General features: G+C 35.1%; 1 protein-coding gene across 3 annotated transcripts in view; it reads right to left on the reverse strand.

The window, feature by feature from the left end:
• The window catches only part of LOC126739056 (uncharacterized), a 782471-nt gene that overhangs the window by 335404 nt on the left and 419171 nt on the right, over positions 1-27896 (reverse strand). For 2 of the 3 annotated variants that reach the window (XM_050444577.1, XM_050444579.1), the window contains exon 2: positions 18224-18381. In XM_050444577.1, coding sequence (XP_050300534.1) covers positions 18224-18235 — 12 coding nt within the window. In that variant the 5' untranslated portion in view covers positions 18236-18381. Of the gene's footprint in view, positions 1-18223; positions 18382-26442; positions 26559-27896 lie in introns of those variants that run through there. The other variant, XM_050444578.1, reaches the window with a different exon arrangement.

Consider the following 27896-nt stretch of genomic DNA (forward strand, 5'->3'; position numbering starts at 1 on the left):
AAAATGGGCATCTAATAAACCGGAAGTCCTAAAGGAAATATCTGATTTACCAATAGAAAATTCTGGGTATTTTATTACCAATGACAATACCAGAAAAACTTTGGGTGTTTTTTGGCGTGCTGATTCGGATGAATTAGAATTTTTAACGAGGTCAAAATCATTACAAAATAAAAATGTCACTAAACGAGTCATTTTATCATTGGTCTCTCAAATCTTTGATCCTCTTGGCTTAGTAGGTCCGATAACAGTTAGGGCTAAAATTCTACTGCAAAGGTTGTGGAAATTAAATATTCATTGGGACGAGTCAGTGCCCTTAGACATTTTTACAAGTTGGAATCAATTTTACAGTCAGTTAGAATTTTTGCATGATATTAAAATTCCTAGACAATGTGCCTTAGACAATGCCGTTGAAATCGAGGTTCATGGTTTCGCGGATGCCAGCGAAGCATCATACGGAGCATGTATTTATTTGCGTAGTAGAGACAGTATGGGCAACATTGTAGTCCATTTATTAGCGTCGAAATCTCGTGTAGCGCCCTTGAAAAGTATATCGCTCCCCAGGCTAGAATTGTGTGCAACTTTCGTGTTAGCTCGATTATTTAATAAGGTGAAAAACTCCATCGAACTCGAGATAAATAGGACCTTTCTCTGGAGTGATTCCACAATCGCTTTAGCTTGGTTGGCAGAGCAGCCGAGTGCCTGGTCTGTATTTGTAGCAAATCGGGTATCGGAAGTTCAAAAATTAACTTTAAATTGCATTTGGAATCACGTTAGATCAAACGATAACCCTGTAGATATAATATCTCGGGGTGCTGACCCTAAATTCTTAAAACAATCCGATCTATGGTGGCATGGGCCTAAATGGCTGCATCAAGATGTCGAAACCTGGCCAATATATAGACTAGATGATTCGGTAGTACCTCCCGAACGGAGGAAAGTAAAAACTAGCTTAGTTGCCGTACAATCGGATTTTACTTTGTTTAGAAGATTTTCCTGCCTTTACAAATTAAAACGGGTGGTTGCTTGGTGTGTTAGGTTTTATAGTAATCTAAAAAGGGCACCCAATGATAGGCAAATTGGAGATTTATCATTATGTGAGATAGAGACTGCGTTTAACTACTTAATAAAAATAGTTCAGGGACAAGAGTTTTCAAGTGACATTAAGGCATTAGAGAAGGGAGGCTTAGTTCCTAGTACTAGTAGTTTGAAAACGTTAGATCCATTTTTGGACAAGGGAATCCTTAGGGTAGGTGGTCGCCTGCGTAACTCTTCTGAAACTTATGCTGTTAAGTTTCCAATTATATTACCCAAAGGGCACATTTTTACTTACTTGGTTATTAAGGATCAACATCAAAGGCAACTACATGCGGGTCCCCAACTCCTTTTAGCAACATTGCGACAAAATTTTTGGATAATTAATGGTAGAAATGAAATTCGGAAGGTGTTAGCCAAATGCATTACTTGTTTTAGAGTTAATCCTAAGATTTTGTCGCAAAAAATGGGTAACTTGCCACGTGACCGGCTGATTCCTCAGAGGCCATTTGCCGTTTGCGGAGTTGACTACGCGGGGCCGTTCAATATAAAAGATGGCAAGCTGCGTAATAGGGCGATCGTTAAGGGTTATATGTGCCTTTTTATTTGTTTTGCCACCAAGGCCGTCCATATAGAGGTAATTGGCGATTTAACGAGTTCTTCCTTTTTGAATTGTTTGAAAAGATTCGTATCGCGCCGTGGGTTTTGTTCCAAAATCTATTCCGATAACGGAACGAATTTTATTGGGGCTAATAGGGAGTTGAGCCAACTTGCCCAAACATTTGCTGAAGTAGAAAGAGATAGTTTAGTTAGAAATTACTGCGCTCAGTCAGGAATAGAATGGCAATTTATTCCACCACGATCTCCTCACCAGGGCGGTCTCTGGGAATCATCAATAAAGTCAGCAAAGAATTTAATCCAACGGGTAATAGGTAGTAGAAATCTAACATTCGAGCAAATATCGACGCTCTTTTGTCAAGTCGAAGCAGTATTAAATTCTAGACCTCTAACTCCTTTGTCGCCCAGCCCAAATGACCTCCAAGTTTTAACACCCGGTCATTTCTTAATCGGAGCATCACTGAACGCCGTGCCCCAAGAAGATGTATCCAGAACACCTATCAATAGACTTACTAAGTACCACATGCTGCAACAAATGATGCAACATATTTGGCAACGCTGGTCCTTGGAATATTTAACCACCCTTCAACAACGGAACAAGTGGCACGAGATTGCGAAGGTCAAGGTTGGAGAAATGGTCGTACTAAAAGAAGACAACACCCCGCCTCTGAACTGGAAGCTAGGCCGCATCATAGCAGTTTACCCAGGCAATGATGGGGTGGTCCGAGTAGTCAGTGTGCGAACTTCCACTGGAACGTTCAAGCGCGCAGTCCAGAGGCTGGCGATTTTACCTTTTGAGGACTTCAATGCAATTGAGGAGGTGTGAGGAAATGGGGGATATGTTCAAATAAAAGACAAGAGTATTTGGTTGGTGAATATTCAAGTTACCTCTTAATTAAACTCCCCATATGAATGTGTTAGAATAGTGGAGGTTATAAAATTCAGAACTGAATTAATTTTAGTTGTAAGGTGTAGTTTTGAGTTAATTTAATCTTTCTTTTTCTGTAACATTGTAAATGAATTGTGTTTAGCTTAAGTCAAGCCATTTTCTTTGTAGTTAAAATATTAAATGATTAATTTGTTTATTGAAAGTTGAACCTTTCAATGGCCGGCGGTATGTTCACTACGTATCAAGAAGTTTTGTATGTAGCGGCAACGTCGCCTCGAAGTATGTGCTTGTGACGAAATTTACGTCGCTCTCTCTCTCTTCTATCATCCGCTGCCGCCATGCACGCATCTCTTGGCTTTGTAGCTTAAAAAATATACAAATTTTAAGCAAAAAGTAGACTTTTATTAAAACTAGCAGCAAGTAAAATTAGATGCTGAAATAACGCATCATAATCATTAAACCTATCTTGTCACCAACACCTGAAACTTTTAAGTTTATTTTACTTAAACTTGACCCAATTTTCTTACAAATTTTCTCAGAAATAAAATTACTCTGACTACCGGGGTCAATTAAAACTCTAGCCTGATATAACTTATTATCAATGCCTTTACCGTTTACTAAAGCTGTCGAAAGTAACGCGTAATTAATCTGCCTACCAAGTCCTGAAAATTGAACATTAAAATCACTGATATTCTTATCACTCTGATATCCGATTACATCAACATCCGCGCTTCGCGCTTCTTGTGACTCAACGACGCACAGTGCTTCGACCAATGGACAAAAATCGAAAAAGTGACTTGTTTTTCAGAAGTATTAAAATACCTTATCTTAAAGACCACAAACAAATAGCCACTATTTCACAAAAATGTAATCGCAAATAGCATTTTTTGTTTATAAATATTTGCGCCAAAAATAATAAAATCTCGTGTGTTGACCAGTACCTTTTTGTTATTAAAACTTGAGTATACTTTATTGGTGTTTCAAGACAAGCGGTTAAAAGTTGAAATCTTGTTTAAACATGGACATTGTACAACAAGGTATGTACTTTAATATCATGTATTAAAAAATTTAAAAGTCGTTTATCATTTAACCATAATAAATATAAAAGTAGTTTGCAATTATTTTATATTTCTTTTTAAATTAGTTTAGTTTATCTGCGTCAGTCTGCGACGAAGCTTTAAATATTTTTTTTTCAGAGGATGTCAAATCAATAAATAAAGCAGATCTTTTTGAGACATGGATGGAACATCGGAATCAAAATCCAAAACTTTTTATTTATGAAAAAATCTATTCTCTTTTAAATTTGAGCAACCCCTTGCCTCAAGTTGAAACTCACTCAGTATAGCATCGCGAAATCGTGTCAGATTTATGGAAAAAATAAAATTTGGTTACAAACTGAGTTACCATTACCAGAATGTTTAATAGGCGGAAGAAAAGTCAATTTAAACTTAGAAGCCGCTGATCCATCCCGTATTCGTGGTAGGCCGCTAAAACCATTTACAGAGGCTTCAAAGCGGACGAAACTTCGGCGCGCTAAAAAAATCACTGCTGGCAAGATATCTGATGAAATTTTATATGCTGCAAAACTTATAAGTAGTTCGTCGCCGCCACATACACTACCGGACAAAAGTGGAGAAACAAAGTGTCTTGTATTTATTTTTATATTAGTGTATTTGATCATTAATTTTTAATTTTTTTAAAATATAATTTTGTATAAAAAATTAAAAAAAAAAACAAGTGTTAACTAATATATTTTATTCTTATTTTTACAGGGGACAAAAGTGGAGAAATACTATTTTTATTTATTTTTTATACACAATGTATTAGTTAGTTGTACATACAAAGACTAATAATTATTATTTTTTATAACTTCAGAACACCGACTTCGCATAGAGTTCATTAGGCTGTCAATATAATCTGCTGAAATGGAATTCCACTCCTCTTGAAGAGCTGTGAACAAATCATCCTGGTTTCTAAATTTATCTTTATTTTTTTGTCTGATTTTCCTATCTAAATCGTCCCATAGGTTTTCTATCGGGTTTAGATCCGGACTTTGTGCGGGCCATTTCATAAGGGGAACATTGTTGTCTTCAAACCATTTCTTTACTACTTTTGCGGTATGCTCGGGATCGTTATCCTACTGAAACGACCATCGAAGCGGCATATATTCTTCTGCGTATGGAAGCATATGATCCTGATGAATTCTTAAAAATTGAAATCTGTCCATTTTTCCTTCAACTTTTCTTAATGGTCCTACTCCTGATCCGGAAAAGCAACCCCAAACCATGATATTGCCTCCTCCATGTTTCACAGTTGCCCTGGTGTACTTTGGATTAAGTCTAGTATTGGCAGGATGACAAACCCATTTTATTCCATCAGATCCGAATAGGCAGAACTTACTTTCATCAGAAAATAGAACCGTTTTCCACTTTTGGGTTGCCCAATCATGATGTTCCTGTGCAAATTGGAGTCTAGCTAATTTATTCTTTTTAGAAATGAATGGTTTTTTGGCTGGACGACGGCTATAAAGTCCAAATTCAGTCAAACGACAACGAATAGTACGCACAGATACCGAAACCCCAGGTATTTCATTATACATTTCTGTGGCGGGCATAAAATGATGTTTTGTTGCCAAAATTTTTATTTTTTCCTTAATAACTTTATTCGTTTTCCTTGGCCGTCCATACCTTGGACGGGTAGTCACACTATTATGTTTTTTAAAAGCAGCAATAGTTTTTGAAACTACGGATCTATTACGATTAAGTTGCCTAGCAATTTCACTTTGTTTTACACCAGTTTGAAATTTTGAAACAATTAATTTTCGGAGATCAATACTCAGATCTATTCCGCGAGGCATTTTGCACAAATCATATATAACAGTTTAACACTCAACGTTAAGATCAAACTAATGATAAATAATCACTTTAAATACCAAATAAGATTTGTTTGGAATGTTTTTTCACTTTTGTTTGCATAAAATAGCATAAATAATTTTTTGATCAACTGATAAGGTAAATACAAACAAGAAGGATGTGTTTTTATGCTGCAATAATAGAGCTAAATATTTTCTACTTAAAATGTAAAACAATATCTTGTATGTTAAGATGTTATTGTTAAATTTGTAAATGTTTCTTCACTTTTGGCCGGTAGTGTACATCTCTTACTTCCTATCAGGCACTAGCTCTCTATTTAGATCTTAACTTATTAGAAAGAAAATAGCTAGTCAATCGGTAGTCAATAAAACGGGAGTACATATTTTTCCAAATTTACATACCTTAAAACAATGTCAAAATGCTTTGTTACCCTTTAAAATTTGCGCTACCGAAATTTCAGCATAAGTAAATTTACAAGATATATTAAATTCAACAGCTCAAAGCATTATTAAAATAGCAAATATACAGGAGAATAAAAAAGTGGAGCTGATATGCAAATGGTTTTGATGGTAGTTCTGGCCAAAGCCAATACAAGCAAAAATTTTCCGATATATCTTTGACAGATGAATATAAATATATATGTTTTTAGAGGCTTTCGTTCCCTTACGACTGCGTGATGTACAAAGTAAAAAAGATATATGGGTTAATTCTCGTTCATCATCTACACTTTTCTGTCGACCTTTTAAATTCATATTTCAAAAAGAGAATAAAGAGCTAGTGTGCAATGAAGAACAAGAAATTAACTACTTGTATAGTATAATTTAAAATGTTGTTCACTATGATGGATGGTAGTGTAGCAAATATTGTCTCTGACACAAACGCAACATCCAGATGCATCATCTGTGGATCAAGTCCGAAAAAAATGAATTTGCCAAATACCAACCGTCCTTCAAAAGTAGAAAACTACAGCTTTGGTTTGTCCACATTACACTGCTGGATAAGATGTTTTGAGTGCTTACTTCACATTAGTTATCGATTAGCAAATAAGATCTTGGCAAGTTAAAGGAACAGAAAATAAGAAAATAGTGGAAAACAACAAAAAGAAAATACAGTCAGATTTTAAATTAAAAATGGGCCTGATTGTGGACAAACCAAAGCAAGGATACGGGTCAAGCAACGATGGCAATACAGCTAGACGCTTTTTTTACAATCCAGACTTAAGCTCTGAAATAACAGGAATAGACAAGCGTCTTATAATAAATTTTTCGACTATTCTTGGAACTCTTTCTAGTGGCTGTCACATTCAGGTACTAGAGTTTAAGAAACTTTTAGATGAGACTAAACGATTATATTTAGATTTATATAATTGGTATTACATGCCAAGTAGCCTGCATAAGGTTCTGGTACACGGATCTGAAATACTTGACTCATTTTCTTTACCTATAGGACAACTTTCCGAGGATGCTTTAGAAGCGAGACATAAAGAGGCAAGAAAATATCGATTATTTCACACCGCAAGTATTCTAGAACAAAATGTCAAATGGATTTATTAAAAAAACTACTTTTAACATCAGAGCCCATTATCTCATCGCAAAAAACAGTTACTCCAAAGAAAAATGAGAATCGAAACCGGGAAGTCGAAAAATATATTATACGAGAGGAAAGGTCATTAATTGACGATTTAGACATAAATTTAGAAGATTCTGTCAGCAGTGATTTTAGCGACAATTCTGATTCAGAATAATTTTCCTTAAACCTATACATAATATGTGTACATATTTTCCATATCTTTTTTAAGTTAAGATTTTTTTTTTATAGTTTGCAGTTTTAGTTAAAATACAAACAAAATTTTAGTTTTTATTAAATTAATTTTCACATAAAACTTAAAAGCATTTTCATATTTAGTATTAGTACTGTTTATTTTTTGCTAAATTTAGAAGTTATTTTTTCCCACTTTTTACATTTATTGTTTGTATCAATAATATTTTTTACCGTATTTCCTTTAAAGAAAACTTTGGAGTTGTGTGTATATACCTTTTTATGAATATTTTAAATACATTATATGTATAGTGATTTTTTTTTATAGTTTTTTTTTGGACTAAATTTCTCTCAGCATACTAAAGATTACGAAAAAGAAATTAACTTTTACACTTATGGAAGTTATAGATATCGTGTACTTTAAATTTGTTATGTAATTGTATTATTGTTATTAAAAGTTAAGTAAAAAATTTAATTTTCATAGGGGTAAATCGACAAGTTACTGTTATTTTTTTTATAAGAAAACTAAAAATCAACATTTTTATTTGTCCAGCTCTTAATGTATTGGCACATATGTAAATAGCTCCGCACGGAGCTAGTTAGAGCTAGTTAACACTAGAGCTCCGTGCGGAGCTATTTACATCTGTGGTATTGGTCGCATATTTCTCTGTAACATAAAATATTAAATTCTCTAAATTCTTTCAATGAAAGGGCCTTTTATTGGTACAAAGTTGCATAAGTTTCGGAGCGTTACGCTTAGCCCAATAGAAGTAGGGGAATACGGGGCACGTTGAAACACGGGGCACCTTGAAACATTGTTCTTATTTTAAATTTTCGAGGCTAAAAGAGAATCTGTTACTGTCAGTGGCGCTTCGATCGCTACCAGCTCTCGTCATCTTTATTTCCTTAAAACCGCAGTAGTAGTTCGGACGCTGTCGAGAGAAGTGTATTTCTTGGTGCTAAAACTAAATTTTTACGTAGGAGCATATTTTGATTTTAAGGTAAGTAATTGCAATTTTTTACTTAGTTGGGTAGCTTAATTGGAAACGTTTATATTTTTTATTTACTTTTATGTATTTTCCTTTTTCTAATCCTTTTGTATTTTTTTATTTTGGCATAAAATAAACAATATGGACGTTTGGGGTTCAATGAAACATTACTCGACGGGGCTCTTTGAAACGTTTCAAGGTGCCCCATAACATTTAAATCGTGTAATTATTTTTCTTTTTCTACGAATATTTTTCTATTTTATTCCAGTATGGTTCGAAATCGTCAAAGAAAAACCAATAAAGGTTCGTTTCTTGAGAATGACATGAAAGCTGCAGTCGAGCTAGTTTGTCAAGGTCACTCCATCAGACGGGCAGCAGAACTAAAAAACGTTAACTTCGTAACATTATCCAGGTATGTGAAAAAAAAAAACCAATGAGAGTGATACAAATTTAAAGATTGTTCCGAACTACAATATTAGACAAGTGTTTAATGTGGAACAAGAAAATAAACTAAAGGAATATTTGCTAATGTGTTACAAAATGTTTTATGGTCTCCCAGTAACTGAATGAAAGAAGGTGGCTTATGAAATGGCTGTGATAAATAAAATAAAACATCCAAAATCATGGGACGTTAACAAATCAGCAGGACAAGATTGGTTTTATGGGTTTTTAAAAAGAAATCCATCGCTTAGTCAACGAACGCCTGAGGGATGTAGCTTGTCCCGGGCTACATCTTTCACAAAAGCAAATGTAGATGCATTTTTTGATAATTTGCTAAAGGTTTACGCAAATCTTCACTTTGCAGATGGAACACGAGTATTTAATCTGGATGAAACAGGTACATGCACAGTTCAAAAACCCCAAAAAATAATTGCCGAAAAAGGATCCAAGCAAGTTAGTAAGTGCACTAGTGCTGAAAAGAGTACTAACGTCACAACCTGTTGTTTCATCTCAGCAAGTGGAAACTTTATTCCCCCCGTTATGATATTTCCTCGCGTACACTTTAAGCCTCACATGGTGCAGGAAGCCCCTACTGGTACTCTTGGTTTGGCAAATCCGTCCGGCTGGATGACTTCAGTATTATTTGTTGAAGTTATAAAACATTTTATACACCATACAAAAAGTAGCATGCAATCGCCCACTCTAATTTTATGCGACAATCACGAGAGTCATTTGTCGTTAGAGGCACTTAATTTGTGCAAACAAAATGGAGTGACTATGTTAACTTTTCCCCCACATTCCACCAATAAATTGCAACCGTTAGACGTGGGTGTGTTTAAGCCATTTAAAACGTATTACAATGCTGCAATAGATACTTGGATGATGCAGCATCCTGGCCAAACAGCAACTATCTACAATGTTGCTGGCTTTGTAAAAATTGCTCACGAGAGAGGAATGACTGCATCAAACATCACCGCGGCCTTTAAGAAAACAGGAATTTACCCATACGATAGACATGTTTTTACCGATGCCGATTATTTATGTAATTATGTTACCGACCGATCAATGGTCGAATTACCAACTACTTCTAGTCAAGAAAAAGAGCACTATTCTTCGCCAAGTAATACTCCTGCTAAAAAAACAAACAACTCAGCAATGGAAATCGAAGCATCTGCCAATAATACCTCAAGCTTCAATAACGACTTTGAAAACCCCAGTACTTCTACTTGCAACAGTAATAACGGAGATACTTTATGTGGACCTAAATATTTTAGGGGATTTCCCAAGGCAGACAATAGAAAAAACAACAGAAAGGCTCGAGCAAAAGGAAAAAGTATGATTGCAACCAGTACCCCGGAAATGACCGCACTTGGCAATAAAATTGCGGTATCAGCATCAAAGAAAGAAACTGCCAAAAGAAAAATAACGGATTTTGACAAAGATGCTAGAAAGAAATTTAAAAAAATCGAAGAGGAGCACTCATCATCTGAAGAAGAAGATGTAGTCTACACTGAGACTGATGACGACTTAGACGACGATGAAGGCCTTTTCATCGTGACTGAAGATCATTTCGTAAATCTGGATAGGTCACCTCTGCCAAATGATTATGTACTGGTGGAATTTAAATTAAACCGACACAATAATAAGTTCTACGTTGGAATTGTTACAAAAGGAAAAGATACAAATGGAGATTACGAGATACATTTTTTTAGAAAAAAAGGATATAACAAATTTGTAGAGCCATCAGTTCCAGACGTATCACTAGTCGCTGAAAATAGCATTAAGATGGTTTTAGGGAACCCAGTTTTTGCAGGATCAACCCAACGCCAAAAACAATATATTTCTTTCGGAATCGACTTTACCAATATAAATATTGGCTAATGATTATATTCAACGTTTTAATTATTTCGCTCTTTGGCTGTACTTATCTTCCATTTTTTTTACTGAAATAAAATTCTAAAAATATTTAGGTCTTTTATTGGGAATACTTCTAAAGCGATTTCATTGTTATATAGTACTCTAGGTATGTTGCATTGTGTCCCTATATTTGTTCCATTGTGCCCCAGTGGTGGGGCACAATGAAACATTTTTTTCCTAAATTTCAATAGTTTGTTGGACAAAATAGGTAGTTATAATGCTCTTGATACTTCTATACATGTACTCCTAGTACCGAAGGACATTTTTTAAAACACATTTAAACCTAATAGACTTATATCGAAAAAGAGAAACAATTAAAATTAAATTTGTGTTTCATTGTACCCCGTGTTCCCCTAACTGATTTTTGTCCCAAGGTCCTATATACTCGAAGCACTGTGCGACGCCCGCCGTTGTACACAGTCGAAATCAACGCCATCGTTGTTTCTGCCTCCGGTGTACGGTCTGCTATATTTTCTGATACCACTGCGAGGACCGATCTTTCGCCGGTACCACTATCGCACTCTCCACGATGTAAGAGAAAATTATGTTTTTGGTTACACACAATACACGACCTTTTAGTGCATTGTGGTGTGCTATGATTTGCACCGAAACAATTGTGACATAAATTTAATCTTTTTATTTTATTATATCTGTCAAAAACCGAAAGCCCTTTAAATTTATTACACTGAAAAATTGAATGATCAGCCTTACAAAAATAACACGAAAATTTTCTTTCCTGTCTTGTGGCTACAAAAGAACCCTTTTGTCTAACATATCTCGTGTCCTTTGATACAAATTTCTATATTTGTTCCCTACCCTGATTTTTAATAATTCTTGTCATTTCTAACTTTTCTAATAAACCGCATTTATCCTTAAGAAAATTATGCATTTCAGCCCATGTTGGAAAGTTACCCTGAATCTTATAAGACTCCCACTCCCTTCTTGTATGCCCATCAAACTTATTAACCAAAATCGCAATTAAAAGTATATTCCAATTTTCCGTGGGTTGATTTAACGCTTGCAAAGATCTAATATTACGATTAAAAGTATCAAATAACCGTCTTAGTGGCGCATCAAGAAAACCCTGAATATATGTGTCAACAATAAGTCTATTATTTTCGTACCGCTCAACCAAAAGTGACCAAGCAACTTCCCAATTACGCTCTGTAATTTGCAATAAGCTTATTAAATCTGAAGCCTCATCTTTTAAACAACCCCTTAAATACTGTAACCTTTGAATTCGTGGTACTGACCCAACCATGGCCAAAAAGATATCTTTAAATTCTAGCCATCTTTCTATTTTACCTGAAAAACTTGGTAAACTTAAACTAGGCAAATTACTTTTAGCTGGCAAAGCAAAAACATCAATATTGTTAATTTGTGAGGTTATTTCGTCTTCCTCATTTAATTGTTCAGATCTCTGAGAGCCTCCAGAAATAGAACGTAATTTTTTCTCATATTTTTCAATTGCAGCCTTGGCCTTAGCCACAAGCATAAAAAATTCATCATAATAATCTTTTTCATCAAGCTCATTATTATTTTCCTGTTCTGTCAAATTTAAAGATTCCAGTAAAAAATAAATTTCTGATTGTATTTGAGAAAATTCATCGTATCCACCCTCAAACTTACTTAAACGAAATTTTAAATCATTATAATTAATGTCAGTTTAATTTTCTAAATCTGTCTTATTAAATTTCTAAAATAAGGTCAAATGCCTTCTAAGTAAAGCCCTTTTCTGTTTCTGAGCTGCAAGTTCCTTTTTTGTGTCTTCCTCAGACATCATGTCAAAATTAAATAATTGATTCATAATTAATTACAAAAATTCAAAAACTAAAAATCACTTGCAGAACAAAACAACAATAAGCGTTTGATAAACTGAGAAGTATCAAACCAATGCCCTACTAAGCGGAAATAAATGGAACTGACTCACCGATCTGCTGCATTCGTCGATGCAAAATTCTGATATCACAGAAATTGCGAGCTCGAATTAATTATGCGTTGCACTCACGTCGATGCACTGTCTTTGAGTTTACATAAATGTCGGTGTAAAACTCAACGCAAACTGTCCAATTTTAAACTGCGCGGAAATGTCCATTTTAAGAACAGAAACTTAACACAAACTGATAAAAATCTGGATCGACGGACCAAAATAAATGTGAGGTAATCTTGTCAGACTGCCTTATTACTGTCAAAGTGGACTGTATCTGTTTAATTAAAAAACATCCTTTACTTAGAATTACTCTATTAAGCAACAATACAAAAATGCTTCATGTCAGAAGCCCTGTCTTACTTAAAGTTACTTACTGACTAACTACGTTTTTATATTCAATCGCCTCGTGCACGCAATGTTAAATTAATATTAAATCTACTACAAAGAATATATTGTATCTCACTTAAAAACACTACGTGATTATCGTCAAACTGAAAAGTCAGCGTTTTCACTAAATCCGGCGAATGTCTTCTTGAGCCGTATATCTGATGATTAGGATTGTTTAGGCTATAATTTTGCCGATTTATTTTTATGGTTATTTTTCAACAACGAATACCGAACAATGTTTATTTCTACGAAAATACACTACTTAACATGAAATGTTTTGAAGCAATTTTGGTTTTTTTGTAAACATAAGTAAACATTACACTTAATACATTGGATTCTTGATCTACTTTGACAGGATTCCAGGCGACAAGTGTTGGGACTTTTTTGATCCTCATGTACTGGCCAATGATCAAACCCATCGAATTTCTTAATTTTCATCCGTTTGAGCGTGCTCATAGTTTAGATTTCTTTTTTTTGTTCCACAAACCATAAATTCTCCTAATGCTAGTCGAAACTGCAAAAAATCTAAGATTTGCTTTGAGCTATATCCATTTTTTTTACAGTCACTTCGATATTCCATCCAGCCATTCACAATAGCTATGTCAAATAAGTGTAGAATGGTTTTAAATGTCCATTTTCGGGTCTTAAAATATGTTCGATAAGCCTCAGTCATTTGATCACAAATATCAACTCCGTTTATCGTTTCATTATAAACTTTAATTTTATTACATTTGGACAGGATACTTCTATATGTTTTTTTGTGTTTTTATCCCATCTCTGAACAGTTTTTACTGGTTCTATTCCAAAAGTCGTAGATGCCATGACGACTAATTTGTTATCTTTCCATTTTGTCAAACATACTTTCGTATCATTTTTTACGTGCACTTCTGCGTCGCCTCTTTTCATAGTAGCATCTTTTTGAAATACACATCCTTTTACTCTGTTTTACTCTTTATCATTATGGTTCCCGTTCCTTCCATTTTTAATTCTTTTAATTTTTCAAATAATGGTTTTGTGGAAAAATATCTGTTAAAAAAAATAAAGCTTCCAGGTGGCAAGGTTTGTATTAAATGAAGAATAACTGATGGCTCTAAACCAAGTTGTTTATCTGGCAATGGCGTCAAAGAACCCTGGCATATTTCGAAGTCCAATATTGTACCACAAGACGTTGTAATGACAAAATTCCTAAGTCCAACCGGCCTTGGTTTATTTTTGACAAATTGACGTATAGGACATCGTCCTAAAAAGGGTATCATTTGCTCATCAATTGAAAAACAACCATTCTTTGGCCTGTGAATTTCAAGACATCTTTATCGAACTCGGTCTATCATTGGTTGAAATTTCCAGAGATGATTTTTTTTTTTGATATCATCCGATACTGATAGATTATCGACTACGTGAAAATTCGTTCGAAGTTTATAAAACCTGTCATGCGCCATAACATTAGCTGTGAAAGGTAATCGATATTTGATACCCCAGTAAAGAAGTAAGGTAAAGAAGTCTAAGTAAGGTGGATTCTAGGAAACTTAAAACATCCCATTATTGCATACCAAAAAATTATTTAATTTCTTTATCAGTCAATTTTGGGGTGATTTCCCTACCATGTTGTTGCAAGTAATACTGAGAAGTTAACGCTGCCCCCATTTCAAAAAACTCATCATTGAAATATCTACTAAAATAACCCCATGGATTCAAAACTGGCTCAGGTTCATGGTTATCAAACATAGTAGGGATTTCTTTGCCTTTAAATGGCTGCATTACCCATGTTGGAGCAGAAGACTTTTTTTGGCTGGTATTAGGTCTAGGCGCGTCCTCGTTACTGCTGCTGTCGCTGCTGTCGCTGCTGCTTTCGGACTCTTCATCTTCCGATAAAACGCGTTTGGGTGGAGCAAAAAATTCATCATCATTATCGCTTTCCACTTTCAAATCGGACTCAAGGTCATCAAGGAGTTCATGCACGTCATCTGGATTGGCTGCGAGCCTCTCTAAGTTCGATAATCTCTTGGATCCTAGAAAAAACATAACTATTAAAAAACGGTACCGTTTTTTTTTGTATTGGTTGGCTTGTTACAATTATGATACAGCGACATAGTATGCAGTTCTAAAAATGGCCGCAAAATATGTTTGAGCTTATTAGGAAAACAATGCATTACTTAAATAATTTGACATTAAAAACACGGTTTAAATTAATTTTAGTTAAAACTTACCATTATTCGCCATCACAAGTCACAAGAATTCGAAAAAACAAAAAAAAAACGGTAATTCATGCTCCTCTGCCGAAGTCAAAATGGCTACTAAATCCAGCCGGTGCGTTAAAAGCATAAAGAGATCTTGCACAATCATGTCGTATCGTTTTGGACAGTTAAAATATCATTTTGATGTATGTTAATAAGACTCACACAATTGCGACATGCTGGAGCGTAAGGGATAAAAAAGGAACCCGTTGGCAAAATTTCACGTTTCTAGCTGTTGTAGTTTGGGCTCTGCGATGATGAGTCAGTTAGTCAGGACAAACTCTTTTATATATATAGATAACGATATGAAAATGTGAAAAAGGATCCCTTAGTTTTCCTACAATAAAATATCTAAAATTCATTTTGACTGACTTCAAAGTTGGCCTTCGTAATGGCTAGATCACAGAAACTAAATAAGGTATGAGTTTTTAGCTTAATTTTCTGACTTTAAAATTAGGTCATTGTCATTTTCAGTTCCATAAAAGATTTTTAAATTTATCTGATGTTATTTTTACCTCTGACGAAGAAAGTATACTAAACCTTAACCTTAAGTTTAATCTTTATAATAAGGTGGTTCACAAACACGAGAGACTTTACCTGTGGAGGCTGAGAGTGTTTTGCAGACGACTGATACAAGAAATAAGAACATCTTACGCGCTAAAATAATAAACTTTTTAAATTCTAGATGTGGCTCGAACAGCTTAAACAATAACATCAATAAAAAGCACCTAAATTCGCTAAAAAATAAAATGACTGACTATATTCAAAAGATATTGGATTTTCTGGACTCGGAGGATTTCATTACAGTTAATAGAGACCCCACCAACTCGTATTTTACGAAAGTTAAGCAAACATTGGACAGATGTAGCTTAACTCTCGATTTCTTTAACACTAAAAAAGAAAAACTATATCCTATGAATTCTAGAACTCCGATCCTTTATGGTCTCCCCAAAATCCATAATACCAATTTTCCCATAAAACCAGTGGTTTCCTTTGTTAACTCCCCATGCTACAATCTTTCCTCTTGGTTGAATAATATTCTCAGGGAGGTGACCAACTTTAAAAGTGTTTATTCGATTAAGAATTCTGTTGATCTAACCAACAGTTTGAAAAATCTTAATATCCCTTATGGTTCTAAACTTATTACCTTAGATGTAAAAAATCTTTTTCCCAGCATCCCTCCCAAAGATTGTTTAAAGTTAGTGAGAACTCTCCTATTAAAAACATCTCTTAGTCGTATAGTCATTGAGGGTCTTTTGGACTTACTCGATATAGTGATCAAGCAAAATTTTTTCCAGTTTGACAATAAAATTTTCAGGCAGGTCTCGGGTTTGGCTATGGGTTCTTGTCTTTCCCCTCTGCTAAGTGAGATTTTCATGAGTCATCTGGAAGGAGAAATGGTTGAGGGTAGGTTAAGAGATTGCCTCACCATATATAAGAGGTATGTGGATGACATTTTTATAATCTGGAATGGCAGGGATGGAGACCTACCAAATTTTCTTAGTTTCGTAAATTCTTTACACCCTAACATTTCATTCACAATCGAAGAAGAAAAAGATGGTTGTTTGTCTTTTCTTGACCTTCTAGTTAAGAAATGCAACAATGAACTTATTTTTGAAATATATCGTAAGCTTACTACCACCAATAATGTAATTCAGTACTCTTCAAATTCTCCCTACTCATATAAATTTGCCTCCTTTAATTCATTTTTCTATATATTGTTTAATATCCCCTTGTCAAAAGAAGCTTTCGCTAAAGAATTAAATATTATAAAACATATTGCTCTCAACAACGGATTTCCCCTTCATTTAATAGACAAAATTTATTACAGATTTTTAATAAATAAATATAAATTGACCTACAATATTATTCATAATAACGACTCAATAAGTTCCTTTAGATCCTTGACCTTTTTTGGTTCTATCTCCGTAAATTTAATAAGATTTTTTTAATCCCTAAATGTAAAAATCGCGTTTAAGACAGTCAATAATTTAAAGAACCAATAAGTCAGTAGAGTGAACAAGGCAGGCATCCTTTCTAAATCGGGAGTTTACTCTTTAAAATGTGACGATTGCAACGCAGTATACATTGGCCAGTCTGGAAGAAAAATCTCTACAAGCATTAAAGAACACGTAGCGTTTTTTTGAAAAATTTAAAAATACCAATGTCAGTGACACCAAATCAGCGTTTGCGAATCATTTGCTGGCCTCTACTCATAATTTTTCTCCGGGGGTGGGAGCTAAAATGCTTCATGAATGCCCTAAAGGTAAGAAGCTTGATCTTCTTCTAAATTTAATTTAGCTAAGTATCGTTTAACATTTTCCTTGTAGTCACTTTCTTCAATTTACATTGGCTAAAGTGTTAAGTTGTTTTAGCATTAGGTCCGTATAGCCGATAGGTTTAACACTTATACTTATAACCTTGTTGTACCAGGTTCGATTCTCGTTGAGTCTATGTTGTTGCGTTCCACTTTTTATTTTTTTTTTAATTTCTGCTTTGTACACTATATAACCTTAAAATTATTGTTTATTGATATACTGTGAAGTGTGTGGATGGCTTTTAAAGGTTTTATATTGTTTTATGTAAGTTTTTAGTTTTGTTTACGTAGTATTTTTATTTTAGGCCTGATGATGCTCTAACTAGAGCGAAACACGTGTAGCCCGTTTAATTACATGTTGTGAGACCGTGATTTTGTGTTTTTGTTTGTTTTTCATTAATTTTGCCGACAAGGGACAAGAATATGAAATTGTAATCAAAAATTTAAAGAATCAATCCCTAGTTTTCCTGTAATAAAATTCTCAAAGCTTCAGCTCTTAAAATCTTTCTATAAGAAAATATGAATAAATCATAAAAATGCGATGAATGAATCCACATTTTTTGTTATCATCTTAAATTAGAACCAATAATTTCTTACCACAGTTGCTACCATTTTTAGATAGTTTAAATGGAAAAAACCTTTATTCTTTCTAAAATTCCTTATAAAAATCTTTTAATACCTTCTGACTTTTAAACGTTTATATCTTTCATTAGAATCATTCATAAGCTTTAATAGCTACAAATTTACTAATGCATAACTTAAATGGATATGATAGGCACGGGTTTATATATCCCATTTCAGACTCCATTAAATAAAAAAATATTATTTTATCCATTACCTGCATGTTCATCTGGTATCATTCCTCCAAAATTTCCCCTATTTATGTTGCATAAATTGAATTTTTTTGCTTGTGCACAATCAGTCCACAACAGCTATCACAACTTCACTCAGTATAAACCCACTCATCATTCACTTGAACTCTTTTAGGACCAACATCTAAAATAAAAACAAAAAAAATTATTAGCAACACATGCTTTATGAACCTCAATTCATTTATTTCTATTGATTATATTGTTGATGTTCAACAAATAAAAAAAACACAGAGCACTTCCAAAACGAAAAATGTATTTATTAATAAACCAGAAAAAAAATAAGTTGTGAGTTTACAAAATAAAGCTCAAACTGCTTTTGACAAAAGCTGTAAAACGACTAAATTTAAGGAGGCATCGCAGATGCGTTACTTGCTAAAAAAACCCTTATACCTCCAAATGTTATTGGTTCTTCTTAAACGTGACAAAATACAAAAAAACGAAAGCTGTAAGAAAAAAGATAAAGAACCAACGCTACATTTAGGCATCTGTTTTAGATCACATTTTATTACGGTCAAGTTTGGGTTTTTTTTTCATCCCTTATACCTAAATTATATTATAGGAAATCCTTAACATTAAAAAATATTTTCTATAGCTATAGGATTTAACACTCCCACTTATTTTGAAATGTTCAGGATATATTTAATTGGTCTTGCAAAAAACAAAACTGTACATAGACCATTTTGAGACTTTCACTGTACACAGCAAATTTCAATCTCTTCACGACTGACCACATCACGTATAAAATTAAACCTAACATCTATATATTTCGAACGCTTGTGAAACTCCGTATTGCTGGATAACTTTCTTGCCGATTGATTGTCCACATAAATCGAAATACTTTTAACCAGAATCCCTAGTATGCGCTAACGCAATGTACTCAGCTTCAGCTGTTGACAATGCAACGACGCTTTGTCGCTGACTAGACCAACAAATTGGTCCGCCGTACAGCATAAATAGAAATCCGCTTCTTGACCTACGCGTCTCTAAACAGCCGGCATAATCTGCGTCAGTGTAGCCACAAATATCTATACTCCCACTGGTTCCCAAAATTATTCCGTGATCGCGAGTCCCCAACAAATAACGAATAATACGTTTAACGGCTTGCCAATGCTTTTGCTCATATGAATTTAAAAATTGACTTATTGACGCCGCGAATAAAAGCGAGCCAACTGCTTCATGATATGGAATCGCACTATTTCCTGGCGCGTTGACCCTTTTATCAAAGTAAAGCCCGGGCTCCGCGGGAACACTTACGGAGTTTGCGTCCTGCATACCAAACTTTTTGCAAATTTTGTCAATATTATGAGATTGGCTAATCTTAATTAAATGTTTCTCACGATCGCGTTTGATTTCCATGCCGACGAACTCATTTGCTTGATCGACCGTTATTTTAAACATGCTTTTTAAATAAGTTAATACATTGTCAATCGCGTTTTTACTTTTACACATCACTAAACCGTCGTCGACATAAAGTCCTAAATACACTTTAAAATTGTCAATCTCCCCTACAAAAACACACTTTTCGCTATTAATATTTGTAAAGTTAAACTGAGGCAAAAACTACACAAATTCCTCGTTCCAGCAGCGCGATGACTGCTTTAGTCCATATAAGCTCTTTTGCAGCTTGTAGACGGTGTTATCATCTTCAGTTTAGCCTTCAGGTGGACGCAGATAAACTTCTTCGTTTAAAGTCCCGTAAAGAAACGCCGTTCTTACGTCAAACTTAATTATTTCAAGGTCTTCGTACGCCGCTATCGAAAGAAGTATCCTTATCGACTCATAACGAACCACGGGTGCAAACGTTTCGAAATAGTCGATGCCTTCTCGCTTAGAAAAACCCTTTGCTACAAGTCGGGCTTTAAATCTGCTACTATTATCATGTGAATTTGTCTTAATGGCAAACACCCATTTGCTGCTAATCGCACGCTTACCTTTAGGCAAAGGCACAGAAATCCACGTATCGCGTTCCAGCAGCGCTTGTTTCTCTTCTCCCACTGCTTTTAGACACTTTTCCGCATTTGGGTCCGAGACTGCCTCACCATAGGTCACCGGGACAGTCTCAGCAGGAAACGCAACAGGTATGCCATCGCGTTCAATGGGATGAAGTTTTTTTCTGTTGCGTAACAGAGGACCTTGCTGTTCCGGTTCGTCTTCGGCTTGCTGCTGCTGATCTTCGCCTTCGTCTTCAAGCGCTTGTTGATTCAGTTCTGCTGCTTCAACCGCTTGCTGATAGTTGGCAATCTGATCAGCTGGTTGAGCGTTGGGCTCTTTTTCAAGACCAAAATCGAGTGTATGATAATTTGCTTCCTTTTTCACTACTGCTTCTATTTCGTGAAAATCGACAACACTGCTCACATGGATTTTGCGCATTTCTTTGTCCCAAAGCCTGTAATTTTTTGATTCACCTTCGTAGCCGATGAAGATGAGTTTTTTGCTTTTCGGGTCTAGCTTACGACGTTTTTCTTTAGGCACATTTAGGTATGCGTCTATACCAAATACCGGCAGATGCTTAATATCTGGCTTACGTTTAAAAAAATTTTCATATGGAGTTGACGTTTGTTCTTGATTTAATAACACTCTGTTCAGCAAATAGCAAGCAGTGCTAATTGCTTCTGGCCAAAGTTCGACGTCCATTTCACTATTAATCAGCATCGTTCTCGCACTTTCCACTATAGTTCGCATATCACGCTCGGCGCGACCATTTTGCTCGTGAATGTATGGTGACGAAAATTCGTGAATTATTCCATGATCTTTTGTATACCCTTGAAACTGTTCCGAGGTATAGTCACGGCCATTATCCGATTTCATAACTTTAACCTGGTTGCCAGTTTGTGTCTTTACGAAATTCTTGAAATCTTTGAATTTTTCAAATACTTCTGACTTATGCCGCAAAAAGTATATTTTCGATAATGTGTACACTCATCTTTGAAAAGAAAAAAATAACGCGAACCTCGCGGAGATTCGACATTAGTTGATCCGCACACATCTGTGTGCGGTTTTTTTCTCTCCAGGATTAAAGATGCACCGGTATTTATTTGCTGTGGGATGTGGCTTACTGGTTTGCTTACCAAGTACACAAAAGAAATCGTCTTTTCCGTTACCAAAATCACGATCTGCGAACTCGAACAGCTTACTTGTTCTTACCACTGCATGAATGTTAACATGACCAAGCCTTTTATGCCAAAGCTTTAGCATATTACGCTTTGACTCGGCCACATTGCACTTTACTATAGGTATTTCAACTTCAAAGTTCATTTTAAAAACTCTCTACTATGCATTTGTTAGATCCAGGCTGGACTACTGCTCCCTCATTTGGTCTCCCATTTACAACCAGCACATTCACCTATTAGAATCAGTCCAACGGCGATTCCTTAAATGTTTGGCATTTAAGGATGATGGAGTCTATCCTCCAAGGGGTTTTGACCATAACCTGCTGCTCTCTAGATATACTGAACGGTGACTTGGAAAGGAAGAGAAATGCATTCGGTGAAATTCTTGTTTAATTTACTTAACCATAAAATTGACTGCCCATCCCATGCTGATTCTTGTGACATTCACTATGACGATTTAGCGGTGGGGGAGGCTAGGTTATTTAGTTTTTAGTTATTTAGTTTTTAGCTTGAATACATTTATTTCCTTTTTTTTTTTTTATTATATAGCAATTCTTTTATAGTTCTTTTATAGTTTAGTTGCATGAATCTAATACAATTCATGCATTCGTACATTTATATATTTAATTGATTTTCCTGTAATTGGGTATATGTAACCTGTTAGAAATAAAGCTTATTATTATTATTATTAAAAAGTCCAGGATGTCTTTCGCCACGAGAAGTAAGCTTACCATTTTTGTCGCGCACTTCACAATGCGTTTCATACGCATGAAACGAAAACTTCTTAATGTTGATAGTCACGATCGAAAACAAATTTCTTCGAAGTTCCGGCGCTAACAAAACGTTTTGCAGTTCTTTCGAAAAAGATAACCGTACCTTTGCCGCTTGCAGGCAAGACTTTATCATCAGCAATTTTCACAAAATCACTTACTGCCTTAAGGTCTTTAAAAAATTCCCTCTTGTATGTCATGTGCATGCTAGCTCCAGAGTCCGCTAACCACAGATCTTCATCACTCAAGACAGTTTTTGAATAAAAAACGCTGACATCGCAGATGTATGCCTCGACATTATATGACGAATCTTCTTTCTGCGCGATTTCACCTCGGTACTTTTTGTTCGGACACTCTCGTGCCCAGTGGCCTTTTTGCTTGCAAATCGCGCAATTCGTTCGTTTTTTAAAATTTGCGATTCGCTTTTTGTTGTCAAACTTTTGTTTGCTTTGCTGCTTACCTTTATTTAAACGCAGGGCCTGTGTCTGCAAGGCTAGAGATGCCACACTTGACTCAGTATCACAAAGACGCTTATCTTCACGAATTAGCCGGCTTATTAGCACATACGTTTTTCGATCCACTGATGGCGTGCACTTCCATGCCATACGAAACGTTGAAAATCTAGATGGCAAACTACATAAAAACTTTGACTGTTTTGCTGTTTCAGATGGTTTTTCACATCAATCAGCAAGCTGCTTGCAGATGCACTCAAACACTTCTAGTTGTTGCGCAATTTGGACGCCATCGACAATACGAAAGTCGTAGAATTTTTGCCACGCATTTTGCTTCTCATCATCGTTGACTTTTCCAAATCGTTCCTTTAGTTTTTGCCAAACTTCTACTGGAGTCGTGCAACTGATAAGACACGTATGCAAACGCAACTCAACAGAGCCCACCAGAATACTCATTGCTTTTAATGAGTTAGTGCTCCACTTCTTCCAGTCGGTTGCTTTTGTCTCTTTGTCCGGCTCTGTTTCTGTACCTTCGACATAACCCAAAAGACCAGCTGATCCCAGAGCTAGGTTTACACCAAATTTCCATAGAGTGTAATTGGTTTCGTTGAGCTTAACGAAATTAAAATCCCTATTATCTATGCTAGCCATAATAAAGGATTTGCTTAACACTCGCACGAATGATAATCGGTATACACGCACGGCACTACTTTTCGGACAATACATGCACTTTAACTGGTTACAAAAATACACTTGCGCAGTGGAAGCGTGCTGGGCCCATAACCTATTAATTATATTGTTGAGGTTCAACAAATAAAAAAAACACAGAGCACTTCCAAAACGCTAAAAAAACCCTTATACCCCCAGATGTTTATGGTTCTGCAAGGGTTTTTCCTAAACGTGACAAAATACAAAAAAACGAAAGCTGTAAGAAAAGATAAAGAACCATTGCTTTATTTGGGCATCTGTTTTAGATCACATTTTATTACGGTCAAGTTTGGGGTTTTTTTGTTCATCCCTTATACCTAAATTATATTATAAGAAGTCCTTAACATTAAAAAATATTTTCTATAGCTATAGAATTTAACAGTTTCATCTAATTTATTAAAGTAACAATCTACTGATAGGAAATACAGGTATTATGTTTACTACATCTACGTAATAGCAGGATTAAGTTTAATGGGTTGCCTCAATTACTTCCCATCGAACACACCTCAATATCTTATCGGGTGTTCGATGCAAATTGCCGCTCGGTGAAATTCTACTAAACGTGTCCGGGAGTGCAAACGGCTCCTTATGCGAAATTCGATAACGCTCATACCCTCCGCCATTAAAACTAATACCTCCTCAAATGTTTCGAAAAAGAAGTTCAGTTTAATTTTTTGTTTTGTATTTAAGCTTTTTAAAGGGAAAGTCAAGAGCTTTAATAAGAGTCGAGAAGAAATAAAATTATGGATTCAAATAACAATAAAGATGAAACCAAGTGAAATATATTCCTGATCCATTTTTATTAAGCTTATTTCGTTAAACTTTCCACCAACAACATGATAAATATACTATGAACCTCAAAGAGGTAAGTATACATCTGACGATATTTTTTGATACACCAAATTTATAATCTCCTAAACACGATACCTTCACATCGAAACGTTCGATTCTGGGAACGTGAATCCCGCTTCAATGCAGAAGATCAGCACAATAATCTCATCAACGTTCCTTAAAACGGTGATGTGCTAAATTGGATGAAGAATGGTGCTCAACTAAATCATCATAAATTTTAGATCTTTTGATTCGTGACTTTCTGGATCTGGGCGCAACCCTTTAACCTCATAAAAGTATTTATTGTTAGAACTTTCCCGGCCAAGAATGAAAACTATTTATTATTTAAATTTTTTGTTTGGTGGGTATTATTTGAATTTTTTGTACGGTGCTCGGGTTCACATGCTGCATTAATTTAGTATTTTTTGTGGTATTTAAGTTTAAAGAAATATAAATTATAGATTGTATTCGAGGTTTCTTTCTTCTAAATTCTAACATTGTGACAAGTGAGATAGTGCCTTAGTGGCTGAGTGCCATTTGTGGACTGTTGACTAGTGTTTTGAGTGGCGACAAAGCTGTTGTTTATGTCCTTGAATATTGACTTAATAAAGTTTAAATATTAACCCTCCGTTAAGCGCGCCTAAGTTTGTTACGTGGATAGTCGCGCGGGTGACATGTGTCACTCAGCTCCTAATTATTAAATATTTGCAAAAAAAAATATTTCTTTATTTATTATTCTAAATAATTCCTAAATTAAATAAATAAAAATACAGAGATGGTAGTGAAACATTTTTATTTACTGATAAAGTGGGTATTACTAATTTTCAAAAGAATTCGTGCATATTTCGCGCAGATGCTCTCCACAAATCCACTGTTGGCATTTGAAGCACCATTTTCTTGTACTTTTATCTCTTTGACGTCCACACTGATAACAGCGCCCGCGCGATCCATTTCGGCGAGCAATAATTGGTTCAGCTTCCTCTCCATCCAATAACAACTTCGCCCACCTTCGTAATTCTCTGGGAATAGACACAATATTTGATCGTCGTTCTATTTGTGGCTTTATCAACTGCCAACTTACATTTTGTAAAAAATCGGTTCTTCTCACTATTTTGTTAAAATTATGAGAATTATAAATGCATGCTGCGTTAATTCCTATTATATTAAGCAGGTCAAAAAAGAGTACCATAGGCCAGCGTCTCGTAGTTCTTGAGACATCATAATTTCCACAAAGCTGATCGACCAAATCCACACCAATTTTTGTCGAATTATAAAATGTTATAATTTCAGGTTTGTTTTTACCGTTAGATGACTGATCAATCGAAGCACTATGATACATAGTTGACAGTAATAATACTGTCTTATTTTTTTTTTGGACAATATGAAACTAAAGTTACGTCTTCCTGAAATCCAAAAATGGAAGACGCTCGCATTTTAAATTTATCTGGTAGAAATTCCTTGGGTATTTCACGTTTATTTTTCCTTATCATGCCAACATATGTTAGTTTTTTCTTATTCAGAAGTTTTTTAGCCAGAGGAAGGCTTGTGAACCAGTTGTCGCCCGTAATGCTTCTGTTACTACCTTGAACGGGCTCTATCAAACGTAAAACAATATCTTGGGTTGAGTTACTCATTTGGTATGGGCCATCAGGTTGCTTTCCAACATAGGGTTCTAAATTAATAGTATAAGCAGTCTTGGAATCAGCCAAAGCAAAAACCTTTACCCCATACTTCGCTGGCTTACTAGGTATATACTGCTTGAAACTGCATCTACCTCTGAATGCCAACAGTTGCTCATCGACCGTAAGATACTCACTGGGAGAATAATACTTTTGAAAATTATTGGTTATTAGCTCAAAAACTTCCCTGATTGGTGCAAGTTTGTCAATAGTTTTGCGACTTTCTCGATCTCGTATATCGTCGAACCGTAAAGATCGCAAAATAGATCTAAATCTTTTTTCGCTCATGGTCAAATAATAAGATTTTAAGCCATTGCCTTTTGAGTTATCCCACAAAAATCGTACATTCTTCCTTGAATTTCCCAGAGACCCTATTAGATATAGCAATCCAATAAATGCCTTGATTTCATATATGTCTGTAGGCCTAGCATCACGATCACGTTGAATCTTACTGCGGATCTTTTCGATGTAAAAATTAGTAGAATGACAAATTATACGTAAAATGTTATCATCCAAAAATAAACTTATAATGTCAATATCTGTTTTTGTCTCACGAGCATTATTTTTTGGACCAGGAAGGTGGGTAATGATATTGTGGGCTCTAGTACGAACATTTGTAATAGGATGTGACTTACGCCATTTTGTCGAAGAATCTTTCCCCATGTAAACATTTTGTGACAAATTGGAGTCATTTCCGGTGTGTGTAGATTCGACCACTTTCTCTGTGTCACTAACTTCTTGCTCAGAGTCCGTCATATGATCACTTTCTGAAATATGGTCAACCTCGTCTAGATCACTTTCATCCTCTGCTTCAGAAATTGCGTCATCATTTGGCTCTTCAAACCACTTTAGCCACATCTGAGGATCCCTACTTGGCTCCATTTTTATTCTTTGGCTCAGACATTTTCCTAAAACAAACATATTCACGAATATAATAGTTTGGATTTAAAAAATAAGACAAAATAATAAAAAATTCGAATGTTTTCCTAAAACATACATATTTATGTCCATTTGTGGAGTGAACTATTTAAAACAAATAATAAAAAATTATTGTCTACATAAATAAAATAATGCTAAATATGTCTAAATCAAGTAAATACAATATCACAAATCATGTAAAGAAAAAATTAATAAATTATACTTGCCTTATAAAGTAACGCGAATAGGCGCCCGGGTGACCCTTGTCCCCCAGGTAAAATAATCTATTTATAAACACAAAACTGCAATCACCACAACGTTGCCGATCACAAAGATGCTTTCTCAAACAGAGTTGGGAAGGTACTAAAAGCGTCGTCTGCGTAAAGGTATCGGATATAATTTTGCGTATTGAATTGTACACATGGGTGACAATGGTCACCCGTGCGCCTAACGGAGGGTTAACAATTGACAATGGCCCCTAGTGATAGTGATAGTTCTACTATCGCAATTTTGTTGGAATTAGTAAAGGCTCTGCAATCTCAGAAATCAAGTGACCAGGTAGATTTACCGTACTTAAGACCTGAAAATAATAGTTCCTTTAAATGTAAGTCATGTTGAACATATTAAAAAGGAAACTGGGTTTTCTGACGTTCACATTTTATTAAAAATTGGTCTTTTTGTTGAATGATTCCAAAAGAACGTTGGTATCCAGATAGTAGGGATTGGGGTACATTCCGGAAAGAATTCTTAGAAGCTTTCCCTTAAAAAAAATTTAGGACGGTTGTTGGAAGATACAATTAAATTCGCTAGTTCTAATGTTAATACTTATGAGATTTATGTTCATGAAAAAACAAACATGTTAAAAAATTTACGTGCAAACTGGTCTGAAGCTGATTTAATAGAATTAATTATTTATGGCATCTCTGAGTTGTGCGAAATGCAGCCACGAACAGTAACTGTCAAACTATTTCCGACTTACTCGTATTTCTATTGTTGTTTTCCAAACCTTCTGGTAGTGATCATGGTCACTATAAATCGATTATAAGAGAACGGAAATTTCCTGAAAAGAAAGTTACACACGACCGATTATCACACCTCTACATCTTGGAAAACAAACAAACAATGTTATCAATGGGGAAAAACAGGGCATGTTTAAGCTAACTGTCGTAAT

The sequence above is a fragment of the Anthonomus grandis genome, chromosome 8 (genome assembly GCF_022605725.1).
Source record: "Anthonomus grandis grandis chromosome 8, icAntGran1.3, whole genome shotgun sequence".
Taxonomy (NCBI): Eukaryota; Metazoa; Arthropoda; class Insecta; order Coleoptera; family Curculionidae; genus Anthonomus; species Anthonomus grandis.